Source organism: Coregonus clupeaformis, chromosome 2, assembly GCF_020615455.1.
Source record: "Coregonus clupeaformis isolate EN_2021a chromosome 2, ASM2061545v1, whole genome shotgun sequence".
Classification (NCBI taxonomy): Eukaryota; Metazoa; Chordata; class Actinopteri; order Salmoniformes; family Salmonidae; genus Coregonus; species Coregonus clupeaformis.
In genome coordinates, this window is record NC_059193.1 from 3,211,491 (window position 1) to 3,233,791 (window position 22,301).

A 22,301-nucleotide genomic window follows, 5' to 3' on the forward strand; every position below is an offset into this window, starting at 1 on the left:
CCAGTTAGAGACCGCACTTTGCAGACTCTCAGGAGTACTGTCGTGGGTGTCTCTCATGGCAGACAGCAGTCTTAGCCAGATAATGGCATGATGACGCAACTGCTACCCGGGGAGGGCGCTTTGTCTCAGGTTGACACCTTAGTCAGCGCAGTTCAGACCCGTGCTACGTTCACGGAGGGCCGGAATACTAGAGTTACAGACGTAACCAACGTATTAGTGCCCCGATTCTCTCAGAACATGCTGTTATTTCCTCTCCCTTTCGAGGGAGGCCCGCCTTGGGCTGTTCCACCACCTCAGTGCTGGGGAATAGCGGCGGCAAGGGCCATAGAGGAATACAGGTCCTTCCTACTGGATGTACCACAGCTTCGCGCGTGCCTCCTCATAGGGAGAGGAGTGAGGAAAGGCTCCATCGCCTGTGCCCAGTACGCGCCTTGGCGTGTTACGTTGAGCGCACAGCAGCGATTAGGTCATCGCCTGAGCTGTTTGTGTGTCACGGTGCGGCTGCACTAGGTAGACCACTTTCGAAACAGCGTCTGTCTCATTGGCTTTGTGAAGGCATTGAGACAGCTTATGAGGCAGCGGGGCGACAATTGCCTCAGGGTATCAGAGCTCACTCCACTCGTGGAGTAGCAGCTTCTACTGCCCTTTTCACAGGAACAGGGGTAGAGGATATATGTAGAGCGGCGTCATGGTCAACACCGTCTCCATTTATCCGTTTCTATCTCTTGGATATGTCTTCTAACTCTTTGGCTCAGTCTGTCCTCAGCGTAGCTGAAAGGAGAACTTGAGCTAGGAGAAGAGGAATGCAGGACTGTGGAGACAGGTCTCCATCATTCTGATATCAGGTCCGCTTCTGATAGAAGGACATATTTTTTGGCATGACTCCTGACTGACAGGTTCAGTACAGTAGAGGGCATGTATTGATCTGCCCACCAGTGATTCACTGCAGTGAGACGGAATGATGGGGGATAATAGTGGTAACTTGGTTACGATACTATTAGACCGGTCATGACAATTTGACGGAATGTGACGTCATCTATCTGCTTGTTCAGATTAGTATGAATCATGTTCTGGGATCTGCCCACTAATCTCTAGGGTTCCATTGATTGAGTGAGGCGGCCTACCGTGTACAAAATGTAGAGTGACACTTTGTGTTATTCCATTAGTGGTTGGTAGTATTGTAACAGGATATTGAGGTACCATCTATCTGCTAGTACAGATTAGTATGGCCTGTATTCTGGTGTTCTGCCCACTAGTCATTGGTGATGCCATTGGACTCTTTGGGGCGGGTCTTTAACCGATGACGCAGTATATTGTGACACTTGTATGGTTACAGTGGTTGCAGTACTGCGGGAATTGGTTGCAGCCATTGCAAGGCCTGACCTTTTTCATTTTGATGGGAAGTGTTATTTTGGAGCGCTACGCTCCGCCTTAAACCAATAGGAGCAGAGCTCCCCTATGGGGTGGAGCTCCACGATATAGAACGATTAGTTACCGGAGTGTAACTCCAGTTCTATGAGTGGAGCGGAGCCCCATAGGACTTAAGGCCCTGCTCTCTAGTCTCGCTGAAGATAAATATCTCGGGAGGCTGATTGAGGGGAGGCATCCCCTCTTATAGGGACACCTGTACTCCTATTGGCTGCAGGTGTGTGCATAATTTTGTCTCAGGCTGATGCTGCCTTAGGGCAGTGGGTAAACCAATAGGAGCAGACCTCCCCTATGGGGCTCCGCTCCACTCATAGAACTGGAGTTACACTCCGGTAACTAATCGTTTCAACATGACAATGCACAGCCCCATGTCGCAAGGATCTTTACACAATTCCTGGAAGCTGAAAATGTCCCAGTTCTTCCATGGCCTGCATACTCACCAGACATGTCACCCATTGAGCATATTTGGTATGCTCTGGATCGACATGTGTGTTCCAGATCCCGCCAATATCCAGCAACTTTGCACAGCCATTGAAGAGGAGTGGGACAACATTCCATAGGCCACAATCAACAATCTGATCAACTCTATGCGAAGGAGATGTGTCCATGCATGAGGCAAATGGTGGTCACACAAAATACAGACTGGTTTTCTGAGCCACAGCCCCTACCTTTATTTTAAGGTATCTGTGACCAACAGATGCATATCTGTATTCCCAGTCATGTGAAATCCATAGACTAGGGCCTAATGAATGTATTTCAATTGACTGATTTCCTTATATGAACTGTACCTCAGTAAAATCTTTGAAATTGTTGCATGTTGCGTTTATAATTTTGTTCAGTATAGAAAAACGTGTTTCGTAGGCCTATCAATACTTACACCCCTCATATCCTCTCGCTTGTCCTCAAGGGTAATGACTAACATAATTAGCCACTACACCTAGGGTTACGTGTGGCAGGCCGATTACCATAGAGTGAACAAGATCTGACAAATGGCTTTCTGACAGATCAATACAGAGCGGTGAACTAATGTTCAATGTATCATTTTGAGAGTATGTGGTGGGTACAAACCGCAAGATATTTCAAGTGTGGCAGGAGGTGTGAATTAATTGTAAACGACAACCACCAGAGGGCAGTATTGTCAAATTAGTGATAGCGCGGCGCGCAGCAACACCTCATTGAAGAAGAGGGTGCAACTGAAGTGATGCGGGAGCCAGTGAAATAATCTTTGGGACTGTTCTCCAACCGTCTTTCATAAAGAGGGAAGGGGGAGACAAAACTAGATCGAACGTCAAGAGGGCTGGGTCCTCTATCTCTGCTGATATAAACAATGGATTGAGAATGGGCTTTGGTTCTCTGCGTGGCGAAGTCATCTTTCTTAGCCGAGTTTGCTCAAATCGGAGCCTTTGAATTGGAAAAGTTTTTTTTGGTCAGCATCACTGGTTTGGGATTATTTTTGTTCATATTTTTACAAGGTGAGTTTAGAATCAATGACAAAGTGTTTTCATAAACATGCTTTGAAAATTGTTATTTATATTTTAATAATATCTGTTATAATTCACTTTGTTGATCAAAATGTTTCTGATTATGGAATTCCCCCAGTTTTACATAGGCCTAGTTTATTATGTGTGACACCTGCCTGTAGATTCTGGAGGCTCTTTTTTCAAGGTTGAATAATTGACTGCTTGTAGGATAGGCTACATTGATCATATCTAAAAAAATAAAAATAATAATTGTAAAGTGGTTATCCCACTGGCTATAAGGTGAATGCACTTATTTGTAAGTCGCTCTGGATAAGAGCGTCTGCTAAATGACGTAAATGTAAATATCTTTTGCAAGTGTTGCAGGAACAATACTTCAAATATGTCCAGCAAAAATGAGGTCATATCTACCAGTCACCGGACCTGCTATTGCCAATATGCGTCATTACGCATCTGAATTCGGCTGCGGAAGCTGGCGGTGACTTATTTCATCTGTATGAAGTTATGAGCATCCTTCATTCATCCTGAATGGATTATCAGGGCAGGGTCGTTATGGTTTCCAGTCACCTAATATAAACAGGGATGGTTATCTGATGTAGTTTATGTGCTGCAGGTCACTAGAGGACCCAGCTAGCACATAATGTTCTAAGAACCATATGTTTCTTAGTCCTATGGTTATTTTGCATACAACCTTCCCATAACGTTTCCTACAGGTTTCCTCTATTCAAAGTCATGTTCTCAGAATGTTCAGAGAACATTAAGAAACAACGTTCTTCTGTGGGAATTTCAGTACTTAAGCGTAACGTTTTCAGCAGGTTTCTTCGTGGTTCTATTTAAAGTCATGTTCTCAGAGAATTAAGTAAACTTTCCATAAAAACCACAAGAAAACATGAGTATAGTTCAAAGAACATTTAAAGAATATTATTCAAAAACATATACATTCCGTTCTCAGCATCAATAAAACTCTATCCTCTATCTGGTTAAGTGTGTTTAGGTATGTTGGCCTCACCCACTAATTGGCCACATTTGATCTTAATGAGTGCTTGACATAGGGTCTGTTTGAATAGACTACAATGAACAGCTTTGTATGAGTAAAAAAAAACAGGGCATTCCCACAACTAAATGTGCTAGCTGGGTATGCTGTTAGTCATCTGTTTTATTTATTTAACTAGGCAAGTCAGTTAAGAACAAATTCTTATTTACAATGACAACCTACCCCGGATGACGCTGGGCCAATTGTGCACCACCCTATGGGACTCCAAATCACGGTCGGATTGTGATACAGCCTGGAATCGAACCAGGGTCTGTAGTGACACCTTAGACCGCTGCGCCACTCGGGAGCAGATGCTAGCTTCGGGATTCAAACTACCAACCTTTCAGTTACTGCCCCAATGCTCTTAACCCCTAGGCTACCTGCCGCCCTGTTGCACTGCCCTACTTTAGTCTAGCATCTTTCCCAGTCTTTCAATAGAACTATTTTTCCTGACCTATGGAGGGTGTGCAATCAACACTCTGAATTTGAACCAAGAAAAGTGCTTGACTTGGGCAGGAGCTCACCGGAGCTGAGTAGCGGCACCGCAACATTTCTACTGCTTGATTTCCTGTTCCTCTTATAGAATATTAGCTTAGAGCTCCTGCATCTAAATATAAACATGAGTACCGGTACCTATTTGAGTCCAAGTCAAGCACAGACCAATAATCGAGATTGACAATAAAAATTGCTTGCTACTGAAAAATAATAACAATAATCATACTTTTAAAATAAAGACCTGTAGCTTACACACATGTAGGCTACATCTGCATTAGCAACAAATATTGTAAGTTGATCAAGAAAATTATACCTAACCTGATTGTCTTGTCTGATCAAGTGCAGCTGTGTGCCTACACACAATGTTATGCACACAGTTGCTCAGAGAGAGAGAGGTTAGAGGGAGTTCCCCCTAAAAGAAGCCAACAAGGAACTGGCAGTGATGTTTCTATGAATATGCAAATACACCTGAATCTCTCTCCTGTGAGTGGCTGAAAAAAATTGCTCATGTGTTATTGACAGCTGAGTCTAACTCATACTGCTCATGGTGATTCACAGGAGGTTGGCGGCACCTTAATTGGGGAGGACGGGCTCACACAACTAATTCATTCTCTGACATTTTAAAAAGAATGAAGAGCTAGGGTTTACCTTGTTAGCACTGACGTGTTGGTAATCCTGATGAGCTGACCACTGTTAAATAAATAATGACATTCATTGGTTCTTCTAGTGTTCTGGTCTGCCTCTGATAGTGCTTCTGAGTAATGAGTAGTCCATGCACACTGATTGCTGTATGATTCATTGTTTTCAGATTTATAGTAAGAGGTGTTCTCTCACTGCCTTCTGTTTCCATGAATAACTAAGAGGCATTTTTATCATTGAGAGAAATCAGCTTACTGAAATCAGGATGTCTTGAGGCGTCACTTCAGACTGACAGTGACATGTAGACTTAAAATAATGGTGCCAAAAAGTTCATCCCCCCACAAATGTGTTGTTCGCCTCGCTGAGAATTCCATCACTACAGACAGAGAGTCTGAGATGATCATGTCCCTGAATCTGGTTTTCAGTGGCTAGGGTGAAATTCAGTCAGAGTTGGAAAGTATCCTTTCACCTGTAATTGGGCTGAGCGACTTCTGCTTTTTCAGTGGTCACAAACCCTATAGTCCTGGAGCGCTACGGAGTGTGCAAACTTTGGTTCCAGTCCAGCACCGACACACCTGATTCAAAGGTAAGTAGTTGAATACGGTGTGTTAATGCTGGGCTGAGGCAAAAGCATTCATATAGTTTCACACTGTCAGAGTGAGCAGGTGTTGTAATGTAGCTGTAACATCCAACCCCTTTTCCTACCAGTTGGAGTGATACGTTGAACATCATTTAGTATCTACCCACCAGTGGAAGCTGCTGAGGGGAGGAGGGTTTCCATGTGTTTGATGCCATTCCATTCACTCCATTCCAGCCATTAATATGAGCCATCCTCCCTTCAGCAGCCTCCACTGCTACTCACCTCATTCTATTTGAATGACAACACACAACACACCAACAGCAGACAGGCACATTCCTCTCTCCTTTCATCTGAAACTAATCCAAGCTTTACTTCTAAAGTTGCTTCTGAACCCTTTACTCTCCCGAATGATTAAATACGCAGCGTGAGAGACAGGCCTTTGGTAGTGGAACCAGGTTCAGATCACATGGACGGGTTCATCCATCACTCATTCAGTGAAAGGCTAATTACTAGCGTGTCAGAAATTTCGCTTCACTGGGTTAAAAAATATGCAGTGAGCAGCAGGGATTTCCAAGGAACACAGGATGCAATTACAGATTTTTCTATTCTCCTGGCATGACACGTCGAAGTGGTGGAAATGGAACTCAACTCCACGCCTTCGACAGTACAGTACAACAACAGAGGGGTTGGTAACAAGGTGTGCCTGACGCTGTGAGAGTTTGAGAATGACGGTTGGGAAAAAAGGGGATCCCTTCACCTTGCTTCCATGGCAACTGTGAAATATACAGACCACATTCAAGTCAGACCACATTACGCAGTGAATAGTTCAAATTAATAGTAGCGTCCTGATTATCCGCAAAGAATATGCTAATGATAACAAATGGGTACATTTCTTACGGTATAAACATTGCCCAACCCTTAACCCTAGCATCAGTCAGTCAATGCCTCTAGCCCCCATGGTGTTGACACAGGCAATAAGCAGACCCATTTAGTGTCGATTCCAATAGAGCATGGAGGTTAGTAAGAGTGGCAGACAGGCTCATACTCCTCCATAACGTTCTCACACCATCAGTCCATCTCGTCAAGCATAAGAAGAAATGATGGCCCATCCCCAGCCCTGAGCTTCAGGCATCATGGGTAATGAGAGAGGAAGGAGAATGCACAGAGCGTAACATTCAGATGATTGACGTTTGTATTTCAACCGTGTTGTGAAATTATATACTGTAATCAGATTATGTTGGGTTTGCTGTGAATAACATATGATATCCTCCAGGATTATTGGCATCCTGGCCCAGGAAGTGGAGCTGAACAGGAGGGAAATGATACTGTAACTGACTGGCAATAATGTGACAATAACAATGCATTATCCAGTGCCAGGGGGAGTGATACAGGTGTAGGATCTTAATTTGATCACTCTGTTGCAGGATAACTTTCCTGCAATGCAGGACATTTCAAACTTGTAGTGTTTTCGAGGTTTAAAAAGGCTTCTAAAGTTTGTAATTTCCACTTTAAAATGTCAGACTTGATTTGCCCGAACGAAAAATGTATCAACCCCTACAAAACATTTCCATGAACTATAATCCACATAATAATTCACATTTCCTGTTGCTGCAGGATTATTCTCCTGCTGTAGCTAACTGTCTCAAATTAAGATCCTACATCTGTACCTGACTTAGCGTGGGTAGCCTATAGCTCAGTTGATATTCTGACGTCTGAAAGAAGGAACATGGAGAGGATAAAGTCCTTCCTCCTGCTCAGATCACACTGAGCTGCTGGGAATCAGGCAGGCAATGGAAGGATATCCTGCTGGATCCCAGCAAAACCACTCAAATCCACTGGGTTTTCCAGCTCATGTTGTGGAGATGGACTTAAAGCCTCTGTGAGACCTGACCAGGGGGAGTGCTGCTCATCGCCAGGCTGAGAGTGCCATGGCATGAGACAGGCTGAATGGGATTTACACATTACGACTCTGGAAACTAAACATTAGACATAACATTAATTTAGCAGACATTCATATCCAGAATGGCTATTGCCATTTTGTCCGCTGGACTTCCAGAGTAGATTAGCTTGCCTCGATGAAGGTCAATGTGTTCAAATGAGTTGTGTTTCTTTGTTCTTGGTATTTCTTCTGCTATTGAACACCAGGGTGCCGGCAACAGCCAGTGGTCTGTCGGGAGTAGCCCTAGGCTTTACAGTGCCATTGGCCTGCATCAGCACTTTTATGAGGCCTGCTGTGACAGAGAGCACCAGCACATCCAATCACAGCTGTAAACAAAGCCTTTACAGGTTGCCACTGTCCAGGGTCACATACATTAACACCCACTACACGCACACACACCACAGACACACACACCACAGTCACACACACACCACAGACACACACAACAGACACACACACTACAGTCACACACACCACAGTCACACACACCACAGTCACACACACCACAGGCACACACACCACAGTCACACACACCACAGGCACACACACCACAGACACACACACTACAGTCACACACACCACAGTCACACACCACAGTCACACACACCACAGGCACACACCACAGACATTCACGCCACAGGCACACACACCACAGACACACACACCACAGTCACACACACCACAGTCACACACACCACAGTCACACACTCCACAGCACACACACCACAGTCCAACACACCACAGTCACACACACCACAGACACACACACCACACCACAGCACACACACACACACACACACACACACACACACACACTTCAACAGTATGAAAACATATACAGTGGGGGAAAAAAGTATTTAGTCAGCCAGCAATTGTGCAAGTTCTCCCACTTAAAAAGATGAGAGGCCTGTAATTTTAATCATAGGTACACGTCAACTATGACAGACAAAATGAGAAAAAAAATATCCAGAAAATCACATTGTAAGATTTTTAATGAATTTATTTGCAAATTATGGTGGAAAATAAGTATTTGGTCAATAACAAAAGTTTCTCAATACTTTGTTATATACCCTTTGTTGGCAATGACACAGGTCAAACGTTTTCTGTAAGTCTTCACAAGGTTTTCACACACTGTTGCTGGTATTTTGGCCCATTCCTCCATGCAGATCTCCTCTAGAGCAGTGATGTTTTGGGGCTGTCGCTGGGCAACACGGACTTTCAACTCCCTCCAAAGATTTTCTATGGGGTTGAGATCTGGAGACTGGCTAGGCCACTCCAGGACCTTGAAATGCTTCTTACGAAGCCACTCCTTCGTTGTGTTATATTTTGGTTTCATCTGACCATATGACATTCTCCCAATCCTCTTCTGGATCATCCAAATGCACTCTAGCAAACTTCAGACGGGCCTGGACATGTACTGGCTTAAGCAGGGGGACACGTCTGGCACTGCAGGATTTGAGTCCCTGGCGGCGTAGTGTGTTACTGATGGTAGGCTTTGTTACTTTGGTCCCAGCTCTCTGCAGGTAATTCACTAGGTCCCCCCGTGTGGTTCTGGGATTTTTGCTCACCGTTCTTGTGATTATTTTGACCCCACGGGGTGAGATCTTGCGTGGAGCCCCAGATCGAGGGAGATTATCAGTGGTCTTGTATGTCTTCCATTTCCTAATAATTGCTCCCACAGTTGATTTCTTCAAACCAAGCTGCTTACCTATTGCAGATTCAGTCTTCCCAGCCTGGTGCAGGTCTACAATTTTGTTTCTGGTGTCCTTTGACAGCTCTTTGGTCTTGGCCATAGTGGAGTTTGGAGTGTGACTGTTTGAGGTTGTGGACAGGTGTCTTTTATACTGATAACAAGTTCAAACAGGTGCCATTAATACAGGTAACGAGTGGAGGACAGAGGAGCCTCTTAAAGAAGAAGTTACAGGTCTGTGAGAGCCAGAACTCTTGCTTGTTTGTAGGTGACCAAATACTTATTTTCCACCATAATTTGCAAATAAATTCATAAAAAATCCTACAATGTGATTTTCTGGAGAAAAAAATTCTCAATTTGTCTGTCATAGTTGACGTGTACCTATGATGAAAATTACAGGCCTCTCTCATCTCTTTAAGTGGGAGAACTTGCACAATTGGTGGCTGACTAAATACTTTTTTTCCCCACTGTACATCCATAATCACACATACAGTATAGACAAATATACACACCTGCGTTTACAAACATAGAAGCACATTACTACAGACGTGTCCCAGAATAGAGTTGGCTCCTGCAAGTAGCCTATTTGAGCAGAACAGAAATAGCATAGGCCTCAGCCAGAAAAAAAAGACAGTTCTTGAAGAATCGACCAGAAGTGCAGGGGGAGTCAGGGCGCCAGTGCCGGTCTGTTCATTATTTATTTTTAGGGTCATTTAGCAAACACTCTTATCCAGAGTGACTTACAATTAGTGCATCCATCTTAAGATAGCTAGGAGAGACATCAACACATCACAATCGTATCAAGTACATTTTCCCTCAACAAGGTATTTATCAGCAAAGTCAGTGCTAGTGGGAAAATATGACATTTTTGTGTATTTTTTTACTCACTGTCGCTCACTAGCTGTGCGCTCGTCCTGTGTATGTGTGTGAAGGGATGTCTAATATTGGCATGCTGGCAATGTGTATTTCTGGGAAATAGTTTTTCATGGATTTACAGTATGTAAACATGGCTGTTCATTTAGTTGTAATATAAGACCCTGTCAGCTGGTTATGGAGCTTCTGTTGGCTGGATGATGGAGGATGGAGGTTTTGATGGATGAGCTTCAGTGGAGGTCGGTGATGTTTAAGATGAGGCGTAATCATTAGTCCAACAGTTGCAAACGAGAGTTTCTATTGGACAATAGAGGTACTGTAGCTGATGAATAAACTATCCGTTTTCAGATATTCTGATACCCGCTAACGGTGCACCTATGGTTTGTAAAAACTCCTCAGACAAGAAGAGCAGATTGCCTAGAGGCTGTGGTGTCCGATCAATTCTCTCTCTCTCTCTCTCTCTCTCTCTCTCTCTCTCTCTCTCTCTCTCTCTCTCTCTCTCTCTCTCTCTCTCTCTCTCTCTCTCTCTCTCTCTCTCTCTCTCTCTCTACAGAGCGTTTCATTGCTCAGGGATCGGTCGGTGGGATTGTTATTCCGCCATGTCACTAGCTATTAGCCTGTCAGGCTAAATCCAATTACTCAGATAAAGGCACTTTGATTAGAACACCACATTCTCTATCAGTCTCAATGAAAAGGGAACTGGAATCTTCTGTCCTTGTCTGTTTCCGCATGGCTATACAGTGGTGGTAACCCTGTCTGCTTCCCCAGGACTACAGTGGTGGTAACCCTGTCTGTTTCCCCAGGACTACAGTGATGGTAACCCTGTCTGCTTCCCCAGGGCTACAGTGGTGGTAACCCTGTCTGCTTCCCCAGGGCTACAGTGGTGGTAACCCTGTCTGCTTCCCCAGGGCTACAGTGATGGTAACCCTGTCTGCTTCCCCAGGGCTACAGTGATGGTAACCTGTCTGCTTCCCCAGGGCTACAGTGATGGTAACCCTGTCTGCTTCCCCAGGGCTACAGTGATGGTAACCTTGTCTGGATTAACGAGCTGCTGTTCTCTTCTGATCCATAGTATCACTTTCTTTTGATGAGTTATTATCAAGGCAAAAGCTTGGGACTATAAGGTTCTATCTGCATATTTGTCAAAATGTAGTTATTGACATAGCCTTGTTCTGTTCAATGTTCTCTACCTATATAGTACTCTAAATACCCCAATTCATGTTGTTATGTTCAAAAGAATACAAGATAAAAAATAGCTTACACCATTCAAACCAATGAGGGTTCGTAACTTTAATGCCAATTATCTCAGAATCATCTTTTTGCAGATAGAACCTTCTAGTCCCAAACTCTCTAAGGGATATAGGAGATAGCCTATCACTATACAAGCAGGAGATCTGGTATTAGTCCATTTTGATTGGGATCATCACTTCACATCTCACGTATCTAATTTACCTTGACGGTCTAATTGGAGTGTTGGGATTAATTAGGTGATTGGTGGACAGGAAGATGCTATCATATCCTGTCTGGTGTACTCATCAAATCAGCATGGGATCATTAACAGCAGTTTGAGAGCTGTGGGGGCGGAGGGGCTTCTAAAGGAACAATGAGCCCTGGTAATAATCAAGTTTCCTGAGTGTACAGTGTTTGGGGATGTTTGTGTGTATTTGTGAATAAAGTAGAGGAAATGTGTGTGTGTTTGTGTGTGTGTGTGTGTGTGTGTGTGTGTGTGCGTGTGCCTGCGTGTGCTGAATGATGAGTGACGACTCCCTGTAATCACTGTGATATGTGTGTTTCTCTTCCTCGCAGAACACTCGCCACACATACACACCATGAGCAACATCTATGAGTCTGCGGCCAACACCCTTGGTCTGTTCAACAGCCCATGCCTGGCCAAAGTGGAGCTGCGGGTGACCTGCAAGGGCATCTCAGACCGGGACGCCCTGTCCAAGCCAGACCCCTGCGTCCTCATCAAAATGCAGTCCCACGGACAGTGGCTGGAGGTAAGTGGCCTCTCCCTTTGTTCTGACAAGTAACTAACATTGCAGTACCAATCGTATTACAATTTGCAATATAATAAGCCACCTTCAATGTTAACAGTGGTGTAACGTGTAAGGGTCAATTGGAGGATATGTCCTGTAGATGGTTCTGTTAAGTCCTAAATCCCCTCAGGGCTCTATTTGGTGAGATAGATCTCAAGAGGTGATTACAGATTACTACATGGACTTCCTGAAGAGTTGGAGATACAGAATAATTACACTTTTTCCTGTATGTCGAATCAAGGACATTGGCTTGCTAACGGACTGAGAGATTTCCTTCTCTTACTATCCCTTATGTTGTTTTTGAGTGTTGATTTGGTTCACCAAAAGGATGTGGAATATACAGTATTAGCAGCTATGAGGTTTCTCCAAATAAGTAAGAGGATTCTGTCAAAATAGATATTTATTCACAGGAAATGTATTTGCATAATGAAGCTATTTTCTGAGTCAATGTGTTTACCAAACCAAAATGAGGTACCAATCAACCCTCCAAAACTGATGATTGGATATTACAGCCGTGTTACATTTTTAGTCATAAGGCTCTCTTATCCAGATTAGTGCATTCATCTTAAGATACAGTGCCTTCAGAAAGTATTCACACCCCTTGACTTTTCCCACATTTTGTTGTGTTACAAAGTGGGATTAAAGTTGATTTAATTGTAATTTTTTGTCAATGATCTACACAAAATACTCTGTAATTATGTCAAAGTGGAAGAAAAATTCTAACATTTGTAAAAGAAAATATAAAAGATAAAACACTAATATATATTGATTAGATAAGTCTTCAACCCCCTTAGTATACATGTTAGAATCACCTTTGCACACCTGCATTGTACAATATTTGCACATTATTCTTTTAAAAATTCTTCAAGCTCTGTCAAGTTGGTTGTTGATCATTGCTAGACAGCCATTTTCAAGTCTTTCCATAGATTTTCAAGCTGATTTAAGTCAAAACTCTAACTAGGCCACTGAGGAACATTCAATGTTGTCTTGGTACGCAACTCCAGTGTATATTTGGCTTTGTGTTTTAGGTTATTGTCCTGCTGAAAGGTGAATTTGTCTCCCAGTGTCCGGTGGAAAGCAGACTGAACCAGGTTTTCCTCTAGGATTTTTTTTGTGCTTAGCTCTATTCTGTTTCTTTTTATCCAAAAAAAAAACTCCCTTGCCAATGACAAGCATACCCATAACATGATGCAGTCACCTCCATGCTTGAAAATATGAAGAGTGGTATTCAGAGATGAGTTGTGTTGGATTTGCCCCAAACATAACACTTTCTATTCAGGACATAAAGTTAATTTCTTTGCCACATTTTTTGCAGTTTCACTTTAATGCCTTATTGCAAACAGGATGCATGTTTTGGAATATTTTTATTCTGTATAGGCTTCCTTCTTTTCACTCTGTCAGTTAGGTTAGTATTGTGGAGTAACTACAATGTGGTTGATCCATCCTCAGTTTTCTCCTATTACAGCCATTAAACTCTGTAACTGTTTTAAAGTCACCATTGGCCTCATGGTGAAATCCCTGAGTGGTTTCCTTCCTCTCCGAAAACGGAGTTTGGAAGGACGCCTATATCTTTGTAGTGACTGGTTGTATTGATACACCAGTGTAATTAATAACTTACCCATGTGCAAAGGGAAATTCACTTCTTTGCGAGGCATTGAAAAATCTCTCTGGTCTTTGTGGTTGAATCACTGCTCGAGGGACTTTACAGATAATTGTATGTGTTGGGTACAGAGATGAGGTAGTCATTCAAAAATCACGTTAAACGCTATTATTGCACACAGAGTCAATGCAACTTATTATGTGACTTGTTAAGCAAATTCTTACTCTTGAAATTATTTAGGCTCGTCATAGCAAAGGGTTTAAATACGTATTGACTCAAGACATTTCAGCTTTCACTTTTAATTAATTTGTAAAAATGTGACATTATGGGGTATTGTGTGTAGGCCAGTGACAAAAAAATCTAAAATTAGGCTGTAACACAACAAAATGTGGAAAAAGTCAAGGGGTGCTGTTAGAGTTATTTAATATGCTCTTCAAAGAGGCTCTTTCAGACGTTTTCGGAAGATGGGCATGGACTCTGCTTTCCTGACTTTAGGGGGAAGCTTGTTCTGCCTGCCGAGTGACCATGACAACAAAGCAGATGGTTGATCTCTCTATTTGTCCCTTAATCAAATTATTCCTGTTTTAATTGTGCCATTGATTTGTTCCATTGATTTGTTATTAACCGGTTGTCCATCTGGAGACACAAATTAGCATTGGACTGCATATGTGCCATGATAGCTCCAATGCTCCATGCTGTGTGTTGCATCACTCAACAACGTATTTACTAGTGCTGCTCTCCTGTGGACTTGATGTCTCATTAGAGATAATACCCCTCCTGTATGAGTATGATCCACCATCAAGTCAGCATTCCTTGTGTTCCAAGCTAGGCTAGTCTGCTTTTTGCTTCCTGTTTTTTTTCTCCACACTACAGGAATGAAACTGGTGCATAATGCTCCTTGTGATAGACAATATGAACAAAGCTCTTCACAGAGTAATTGTCCATTAATTCAAACCAAACGAAAAGAGAAAGAGTGGTTGGAGAATAATCACTGGTAGAAGCTTTTGTGATAAAAAGACAAGGGAATGAAGTATGAGGGGGCTGAATGAAGGAGCTGATATAATGTATTAGAAGTATTAGAACTGGGCATGAAGAGACCAACTGTGGCAAAGCCTTGTGCAAACTATTTAGAGACACCATCATTAGTAAACACTATAGTTTACTGTTAAGAGACACCATCATTAGTAAACACTATAGTTTACTGTTAAGAGACACCATCATTAATAAAAACTATAGTTTACTGTTAAGAAACACCATCATTAGTAAACACTATAGTTTACTGTTAAGAGACACCATCATTAATACAAACTATAGTTTACTGTTAAGAAACACCATCATTAGTAAACACTATAGTTTACTGTTAAGAGACACAATCATTAATAAAAACTATAGTTTACTGTTAAGAAACACCATCATTAGTAAACACTATAGTTTACTGTTAAGAGACACCATCATTAATAAACACTATAGTTTACTGTTAAGAGACACCATCATTAGTAAACACTATAGTTTACTGTTAAGAGACACCATCATTAGTAAACACTATAGTTTACTGTTAAGAGACACCATCATTAAAACAAAGTTTACTGTTAAGAGACACCATCATTAGTAAACACTATAGTTTACTGTTAAGAGACACCATCATTAATAAACACTATAGTTTACTGTTAAGAGACACCATCATCAGTAAACACTATAGTTTACTGTTAAGAGAAACCATAATTAATGAACACTATAGTTTACTGTTAAGAGACACCATCATTAATAAACACTATAGTTTACTGTTAAGAGACACCATCATCAGTAAACACTATAGTTTACTGTTAAGAGAAACCATAATTAATAAACACTATAGTTTACTGTTAGGAGACACCATCATTAGTAAACACTATAGTTTACTGTTAAGAGACACCATCATTAATAAACACTATACTTTACTGTTAAGAGACACCATCATTAATAAACACTATAGTTTACTGTTAAGAAACACCATCATTGATAAACACTATAGTTTACTGTTAAGAGACACCATCATTAATAAACACTATAGTTTACTGTTAAGAGACACCATCAATAATAAACACTATAGTTTACTGTTAAGAGACACCATCATTAATAAACACTATAGTTTACTGTTAAGAGACACCATCATTAGTAAACACTATAGTTTACTGTTAAGAGACACCATCATTACGAGACACCATCATTAATAAACACTATAGTTTACTGTTAAGAGACACCATCATTAATAAACACTATAGTTTACTGTTAAGAGACACCATCATTAGTAAACACTATAATTTACTGTTAAGAGACACCATCATTAATACACACTTAGTTTACTGTTAAGAGACACCATCATTAATAAACACTATAGTTTACTGTTAAGAGACACCATCATTAATAAACACTATAGTTTACTGTTAAGAGACACCATCATTAATAAACACTATAGTTTACTGTTAGGAGACACCATCATTAGTAAACACTATAGTTTACTGTTAAGAGACACCATCATTAATAAACACTATACTTTACTGTTAAGAGACACCATCATTAATAAACACTCTAGTTTACTGTTAAGAGACACCATCATTAGTAAACACTATAGTTTACTGTTAAGAGACACCATCATTAATAAACACTATAGTTTACTGTTAAGAGACACCATTATTAATAAACACTATAGTTTACTGTTAAGAAACACCATTATTAATAAACACTATAATAATAAATATAATATGCCATTTAGCAGACGCTTTTATCCAAAGCGACTTACAGTCATGCGTGCATACATTTTTGTGTATGTCACATGATCTCAGTATTGCCCAGACCTCAATCCAATTGAGAATCTGTGGTATGACTTAAAGATTGCTGTACACCAGCGGAACCCATCCAACTTGAAGGAGCTGGAGCAGTTTTGCCTTGAAGAATGGGCAAAAATCCCAGTGGCTAGATGTGCCAAGCTTATAGAGACATGCCCCAAGAGATTGCAGCTGTAATTGCTGCAAAATGTGGTGAATAGTTATGCACGCTCAAGTTTTCAGTTTTTTTGTCTTATTTCTTGTTTGCTTTACAAAAAAATATATTTTGCGTTTTCTAAGTGGTAGGCATGTTATGTAAATCAAATTATACAAACCCCCCAGAAATCAATTTTAATTCCAGGTTGTAAGGCAACAAAATGGGAAAAATGCCAAAGGGGGTGAATACTTTCGCATGCCACTGTATCTATACAAATGAAATCAACGTTTATTGGTAGCGTACACAGATTTGCAGATGTTGTCGCAGGTGCAGCGAAATGCTTCTGTTTCTAGCTCTAACAGGGCAGTAGTATCTAGCAATACAATATCAATACATTTTACATTTACATTTTAGTCATTTAGCAGACGCTCTTATCCAGAGCAACTTACAGTTAGTGAGTGCATATATATATATACACAGTACCAGTCAAAAGTTTGGACACACCTACTCATTCAAGGGTTTTTCTTTATTTATTTAGACTGTTTTCTACATTATAGAATAATAGTGAAGACATCAAATCTATGAAATAACACACATGGAATCAGGTAGTAACCAAAAAAGTGTTAAACAAATCAATATAGATTTTATATTTGAGATTCTTCAAATTGCCACCCTTTGCCTTGATGACAGCTTTGCACACTCTTGGCATTCTCTCAACCAGCTTCACCTGGAATGCTTTTCCAACAGTCTTGAAGGAGCTCCCACATATGCTTAGCACTTGTTGGCTGCTTTTCCTTCACTCTGCCGTCCAACTCATCCCAAACCATCTCAATTGGGTTGAGGTCAGGGGATTGAGGAGGCCAGGTCATCTGATGCAGATCTCCATCACTCAATTTCTATTTTTGCTTTGTCATTATGGAGTATTGTGTGTAGATTGATGAGGGGGAAAAAACCAATTTAATCCATTTTAGAATAAGGCTGTAACGTAACAAAATGTGGAAAAAGTGAAGGGGTCTGAATACTTTCCGAATGCACTGTATATCTGCGTTCAGTGCACATAAACATTTATCAATGTCTGCATTCAGTGTAAAGGGTATCATCCATTGCATATGAACATTTTATGTTGGCCAAGTCTTGTGTACAGCCCTTCGTCTGCAGTGATAATGACGGTTCTTTCAGTAACACAGCTAAATCTTCCCCAGTGTAAGCGGCTAGCCCTGTGTTGTGTATTATTAGCAATGCTCTCAGTCTTGTGTTAGCTACTGAGACAGAGTATGGAGTTACAGATGTAGGATCTTAATTTGAGCCAGTTTGCTACAGCAGGAAAAGAATCCTGCTGTGACACTCTGGCTCCACGGACCTTGATATTTGAGCCAGGGTTGTTTAGTTTCATTGTTTTGGGTGTTTTTCTATGTTGGTAGTTCTGTCGGGTGTATTTCTATGTTTGCAGGTCTGTGGGTTGTTTTTCTAGGTGTTGTATGTTGTAGTCAATGACTCCCAATCGGAGGTAACGAGTGTCAGCTGTCGGCTCGTTATCTCTGATTGGGAGCCATATTTAAACTGTCAGTTTTCACCTTTGTTTTGTGGGTTATTGTTCCAAGTTCAGTGTATTGTTACGTTAGGACTTCACTATCGTCTTTTTGTTGTTTTACGTGGTTGCTTTATAAATAAAGTCATCATGTTCACTCCACGCGCTGCGTATTGGTCCGCTCCTTCCGACGATCGTGACAGAATAACCCACCAAAAAAGGACCAAGCAGCGCGTCCAGGAGCAAGGGGTCTGGAGTCTGGACACAGGAGTTATGGATGCCTCCTAAGGACTTTTGGACATGGGAGGAGATTCGGGCTGGAAAGGGTCCTTGGGCACAACCGGAGGAACATCATCGCCCTCGTGAAGAGCTGGAGGCAGCTGCAGCCGAGAGGAGGTGGTCTGAGGAGGAATATCACCGCCCTCGTGAAGAGCTGGAGGCAGCTGCAGCCGAGAGGAGGTGGTATGAAGAGGAAGCGCGGAGTCGAGGCTGGAAGCCCGTGGTTACTCCCCAAAAATTTTTTGGGGGGCACATGGCTTAGGGCGCCTGGGCAGCAGGAGGCTGCCACAGGGAGAAAAGGAGAGAAGGCTATCGGATTACGGGAGCCATTGGCGAGTAGAGGGAGGGAAGTTGTTGTGGACGGCATGAGAGACTGAAGTGTGTTCCCAGTCTGGTCCGGTCCGTTCTTGATCCCCAGTTAAGGCCAGTGGTGGGTGTTCCCTGCACGGTCCGGCCTGTTCCTACTCACGCACCAGGTCCACGATGTGCGTCGCCAGCCGGCCTGAACTGGCCGCTGCCCAACGGGCGCCTGAACTGCCCGTCTGCCCAACGCCGTCTGAACTGCCCGTCTGCCCAACGCCGTCTGAACTGCCCGTCTGCCCAACGCCGTCTGAACTGCCCGGCTGCCCAACGCCGTCTGAACTGCCCGTCTGCCCAACGCCGTCTGAACTGCCCGCTCTGCCCAACGCCGTCTGAACTGTCCGTCTGCCCAACGCCCGGTCTGAACTGCCCGTCTGTACTGAGCCTGCAAAGCCGCCCGTCTGCCATGAGCCTTCAGAGCCGTCCGCCAGACGGGAGCCGCTAGAGCTCTCCGGCCAGACAGGATCAGCCAGAGCCTTCCGCCAGACAGGATCAGCCAGAGCCTTCCGCCAGACAGGATCAGCCAGGAGCCTTCCGCCAGACAGGATCAGCCAGAGCCTTCCGCCAGACAGGATCAGCCAGAGCCTTCCGCCAGACAGGAGCAGCCAGAGCCTTCCGCCAGACAGGAGCAGCCAGAGCCTTCCGTCAGACCGGATCAGCCAGAGCCTTCCGCCAGACAGGATCAGCCAGAGCCTTCTACCAGCCATGAGCAGCCAGGACCCGTCAGCCAGCCGCGAGCAGCCAGATCCGTCAGCCAGCTATGAGCAGCCAGATCCGTCAGCCAGCCGCAGAGCAGCCAGATCCGTCAGCCAGCCATGAGCAGCCAGATCCGTCAGCCAGCCATCGAGCAGCCAGATCCGTCAGCCAGCCACGAGCAACCAGATCCGTCAGCCAGCCATGAGCAGCCAGACCCGTCAGCCAGCCATGAGCAGCCAGACCCGTCAGCCAGCCATGAGCAGCCAGATCCGTCAGCCGGCCATGAGCAGCCAGATCCGTCAGCCAGCCATGAGCAGCCAGATCCGTCAGCCAGCCATGAGCAGCCAGATCCGTCAGCCCGCCAGGATCCGCCAGATCCGTCAGCCAGCCAGGATCCGCCAGAGCCGTCTGCCAGGGATCCGCCAGAGCTGTCCAGCCAGGATCCGCCAGAACCGTCTAGCCAGGATCCGCCAGAGCCGCTCAGCCAGGATCCGCCAGAGCCGTCCAGCAAGGATCCGCCAGAGCCGCCCAGCCAGGATCCGCCAGAGCCGTCCAGCCAGGATCCGGCCAGAGCCGCCCAGCCAGGATCCGCCAGAGCCGTCCAGCCTGGATCCGCCAGAGCCGTCCAGCCTGGATCCGCCAGAGCCGCCCCCGCCAGGATCCGCCAGAGCCGCCCCGCCAGGATCCGCCAGAGCCGCCCCGCCAGGATCCGCCAGAGCCAGCCAGCCAGGATCCGCCATCTAGTCAGGTACTGCCCCTTAGTCCGGTACTGCCCCGTAGTCCGGTGCCGCCCTTAATCCAGTGGGGTTTAGTTGGGGGGTGGTCATGAGGAAGGGAATACGGAAGCGGATAGTGACTAAGGTGGGGTGGGGACCACGACCTGGGCCAGAGCCGCCACCAGGGACAGACGCCCACCCAGACCCTCCCCGAGACCGTATGCTGGTGAGCCCGGAGGTCGCACCTTTAGGGGGGTATGTGACACTCTGGCTCCACGGACCTTGATATTTGAGCCAGGGTTGTTTAGTTTCATTGTTTTTGGGTGTTTTTCTATGTTGGTAGTTCTGTCGGGTGTATTTCTATGTTTGCAGGTCTGTGGGTTGTTTTTCTAGGTGTTGTATGTTGTAGTCAATGACTCCCAATCGGAGGTAACGAGTGTCAGCTGTCGGCTCGTTATCTCTGATTGGGAGCCATATTTAAACTGTCAGTTTTCACCTTTGTTTTGTGGGTTATTGTTCCAAGTTCAGTGTATTGTTACGTTAGGACTTCACTATCGTCTTTTGTTGTTTTACGTGGTTGCTTTATAAATAAAGTCATCATGTTCACTCCACGCGCTGCGTATTGGTCCGCTCCTTCCGACGATCGTGACACCTGCAGCAACAGGAAATGTGAATTATTATATGTATTATAATTAATGGGCATTTTATGTAGGGGTTGACACATTTTTCATAAGGGAAAATCAAGTCTGAAATTTCAAAGTGGAAATTACAAACTTCCTCCTCAAATACACTACAAGTTTTACATTTCCTGCATTGCACCTGTAGCCATGTTCTCTTCTGTAATTGACAGAGAAGAGGGATGCCCAAGAGGCATTTAAGTTATGAAATGATGATTTAGCAGAGGAGATCAGGCACGCTAAACGCTAGCTCATTGATTTATCTAGTGACTGCGTTTTGGGCTTATCTCTCTGGTTTTAGAAATATGTACCCTATGATTTGTGTTTACAATCAGTTTTCTATCTGCTCTGCTGAGACGTTGAGGGTGTTTCTGTACGTGAAGTGCCTATTAAACCTTCATTATACACTATAGTGTGTGCGAACATGTTCCGAGAAGCAAGGGAATTTATGTTTGACATGGTTAATTCATATGGAGGACCAAACCTGAACAAATAAATAAATGCATATATAAATAGATACATAAATACATACATAAATAAATCCAAATATAATTAAATAAATGAGCAAGGAAATACAAAAATACAAAAATGTATTATTTAATTTAATTATGTATCTACAAACAGAAACAAATAGTGGAAATGTAGCATATTTGAACTGGATAATGCTTAACAAGTTTGGATTGTTGTTATGTAAATTCAACAAAAGTTAATCAGTTAATTTGCCCAAAATATTGAATCTGTTAAGCGTTCACACAAATATTAAAGTTGTAACTCTTATTGCTCATTTCACAGTGTTGTCAAAGTTGCACAATAAGAGCTATGTGTCACGCCCTGACTCAGGGGACTCTTATATGTTTCAGTCTAGGTGTTGTAGTTCTGTGTTTGGTCGGGTGTGATTCCCAATCAGAGACAGCTGTCGCTCGTTGTCTCTGATTGGGGATCATACTTAGGCAGCCTATTGGCACTCGTTAGTGGTGGGATCTTGTTCCGTGTGTAGGCTTGTTTTGTGTGTAGCCTTAGGACTTCACGTTTCGTTGGTTTGTTGTTTTGTCGTGTGTTTATCATTTAAATAAACATGTACGCATTTCACACTGCGCCTTGGTCTGACCCGTCCTTAAACGAACGTGACAGAAGATCCCACCAAACACGGACCAAGCAGCGTGCCCAGGAGGACCGAACACCCTGGACACAGGTGGGGAAGATTTGGTCTTGGGAGGAGATATTTGCGGGAAAAGGACCCTGGGCGAAGCCCAGGCAGGAGAGGAGCAACGGCAACACAGAAGCCAGACG

The 22,301-nt window shown here is 43.5% G+C and overlaps 1 protein-coding gene across 1 annotated transcript in view; it reads left to right on the plus strand.

The window, feature by feature from the left end:
* The first annotated feature begins 2,776 nt into the window (after positions 1 to 2,776).
* The window catches only part of LOC123481009 (copine-4-like), a 103,574-nt gene continuing 84,049 nt past the window's right edge, over positions 2,777 to 22,301 (plus strand). The window contains 2 exon segments of the mRNA XM_045205597.1: positions 2,777 to 2,900; positions 11,962 to 12,155. Of these exon segments, the coding sequence (XP_045061532.1) occupies positions 11,985 to 12,155 (171 nt within the window). The 5' untranslated portion in view covers positions 2,777 to 2,900; positions 11,962 to 11,984.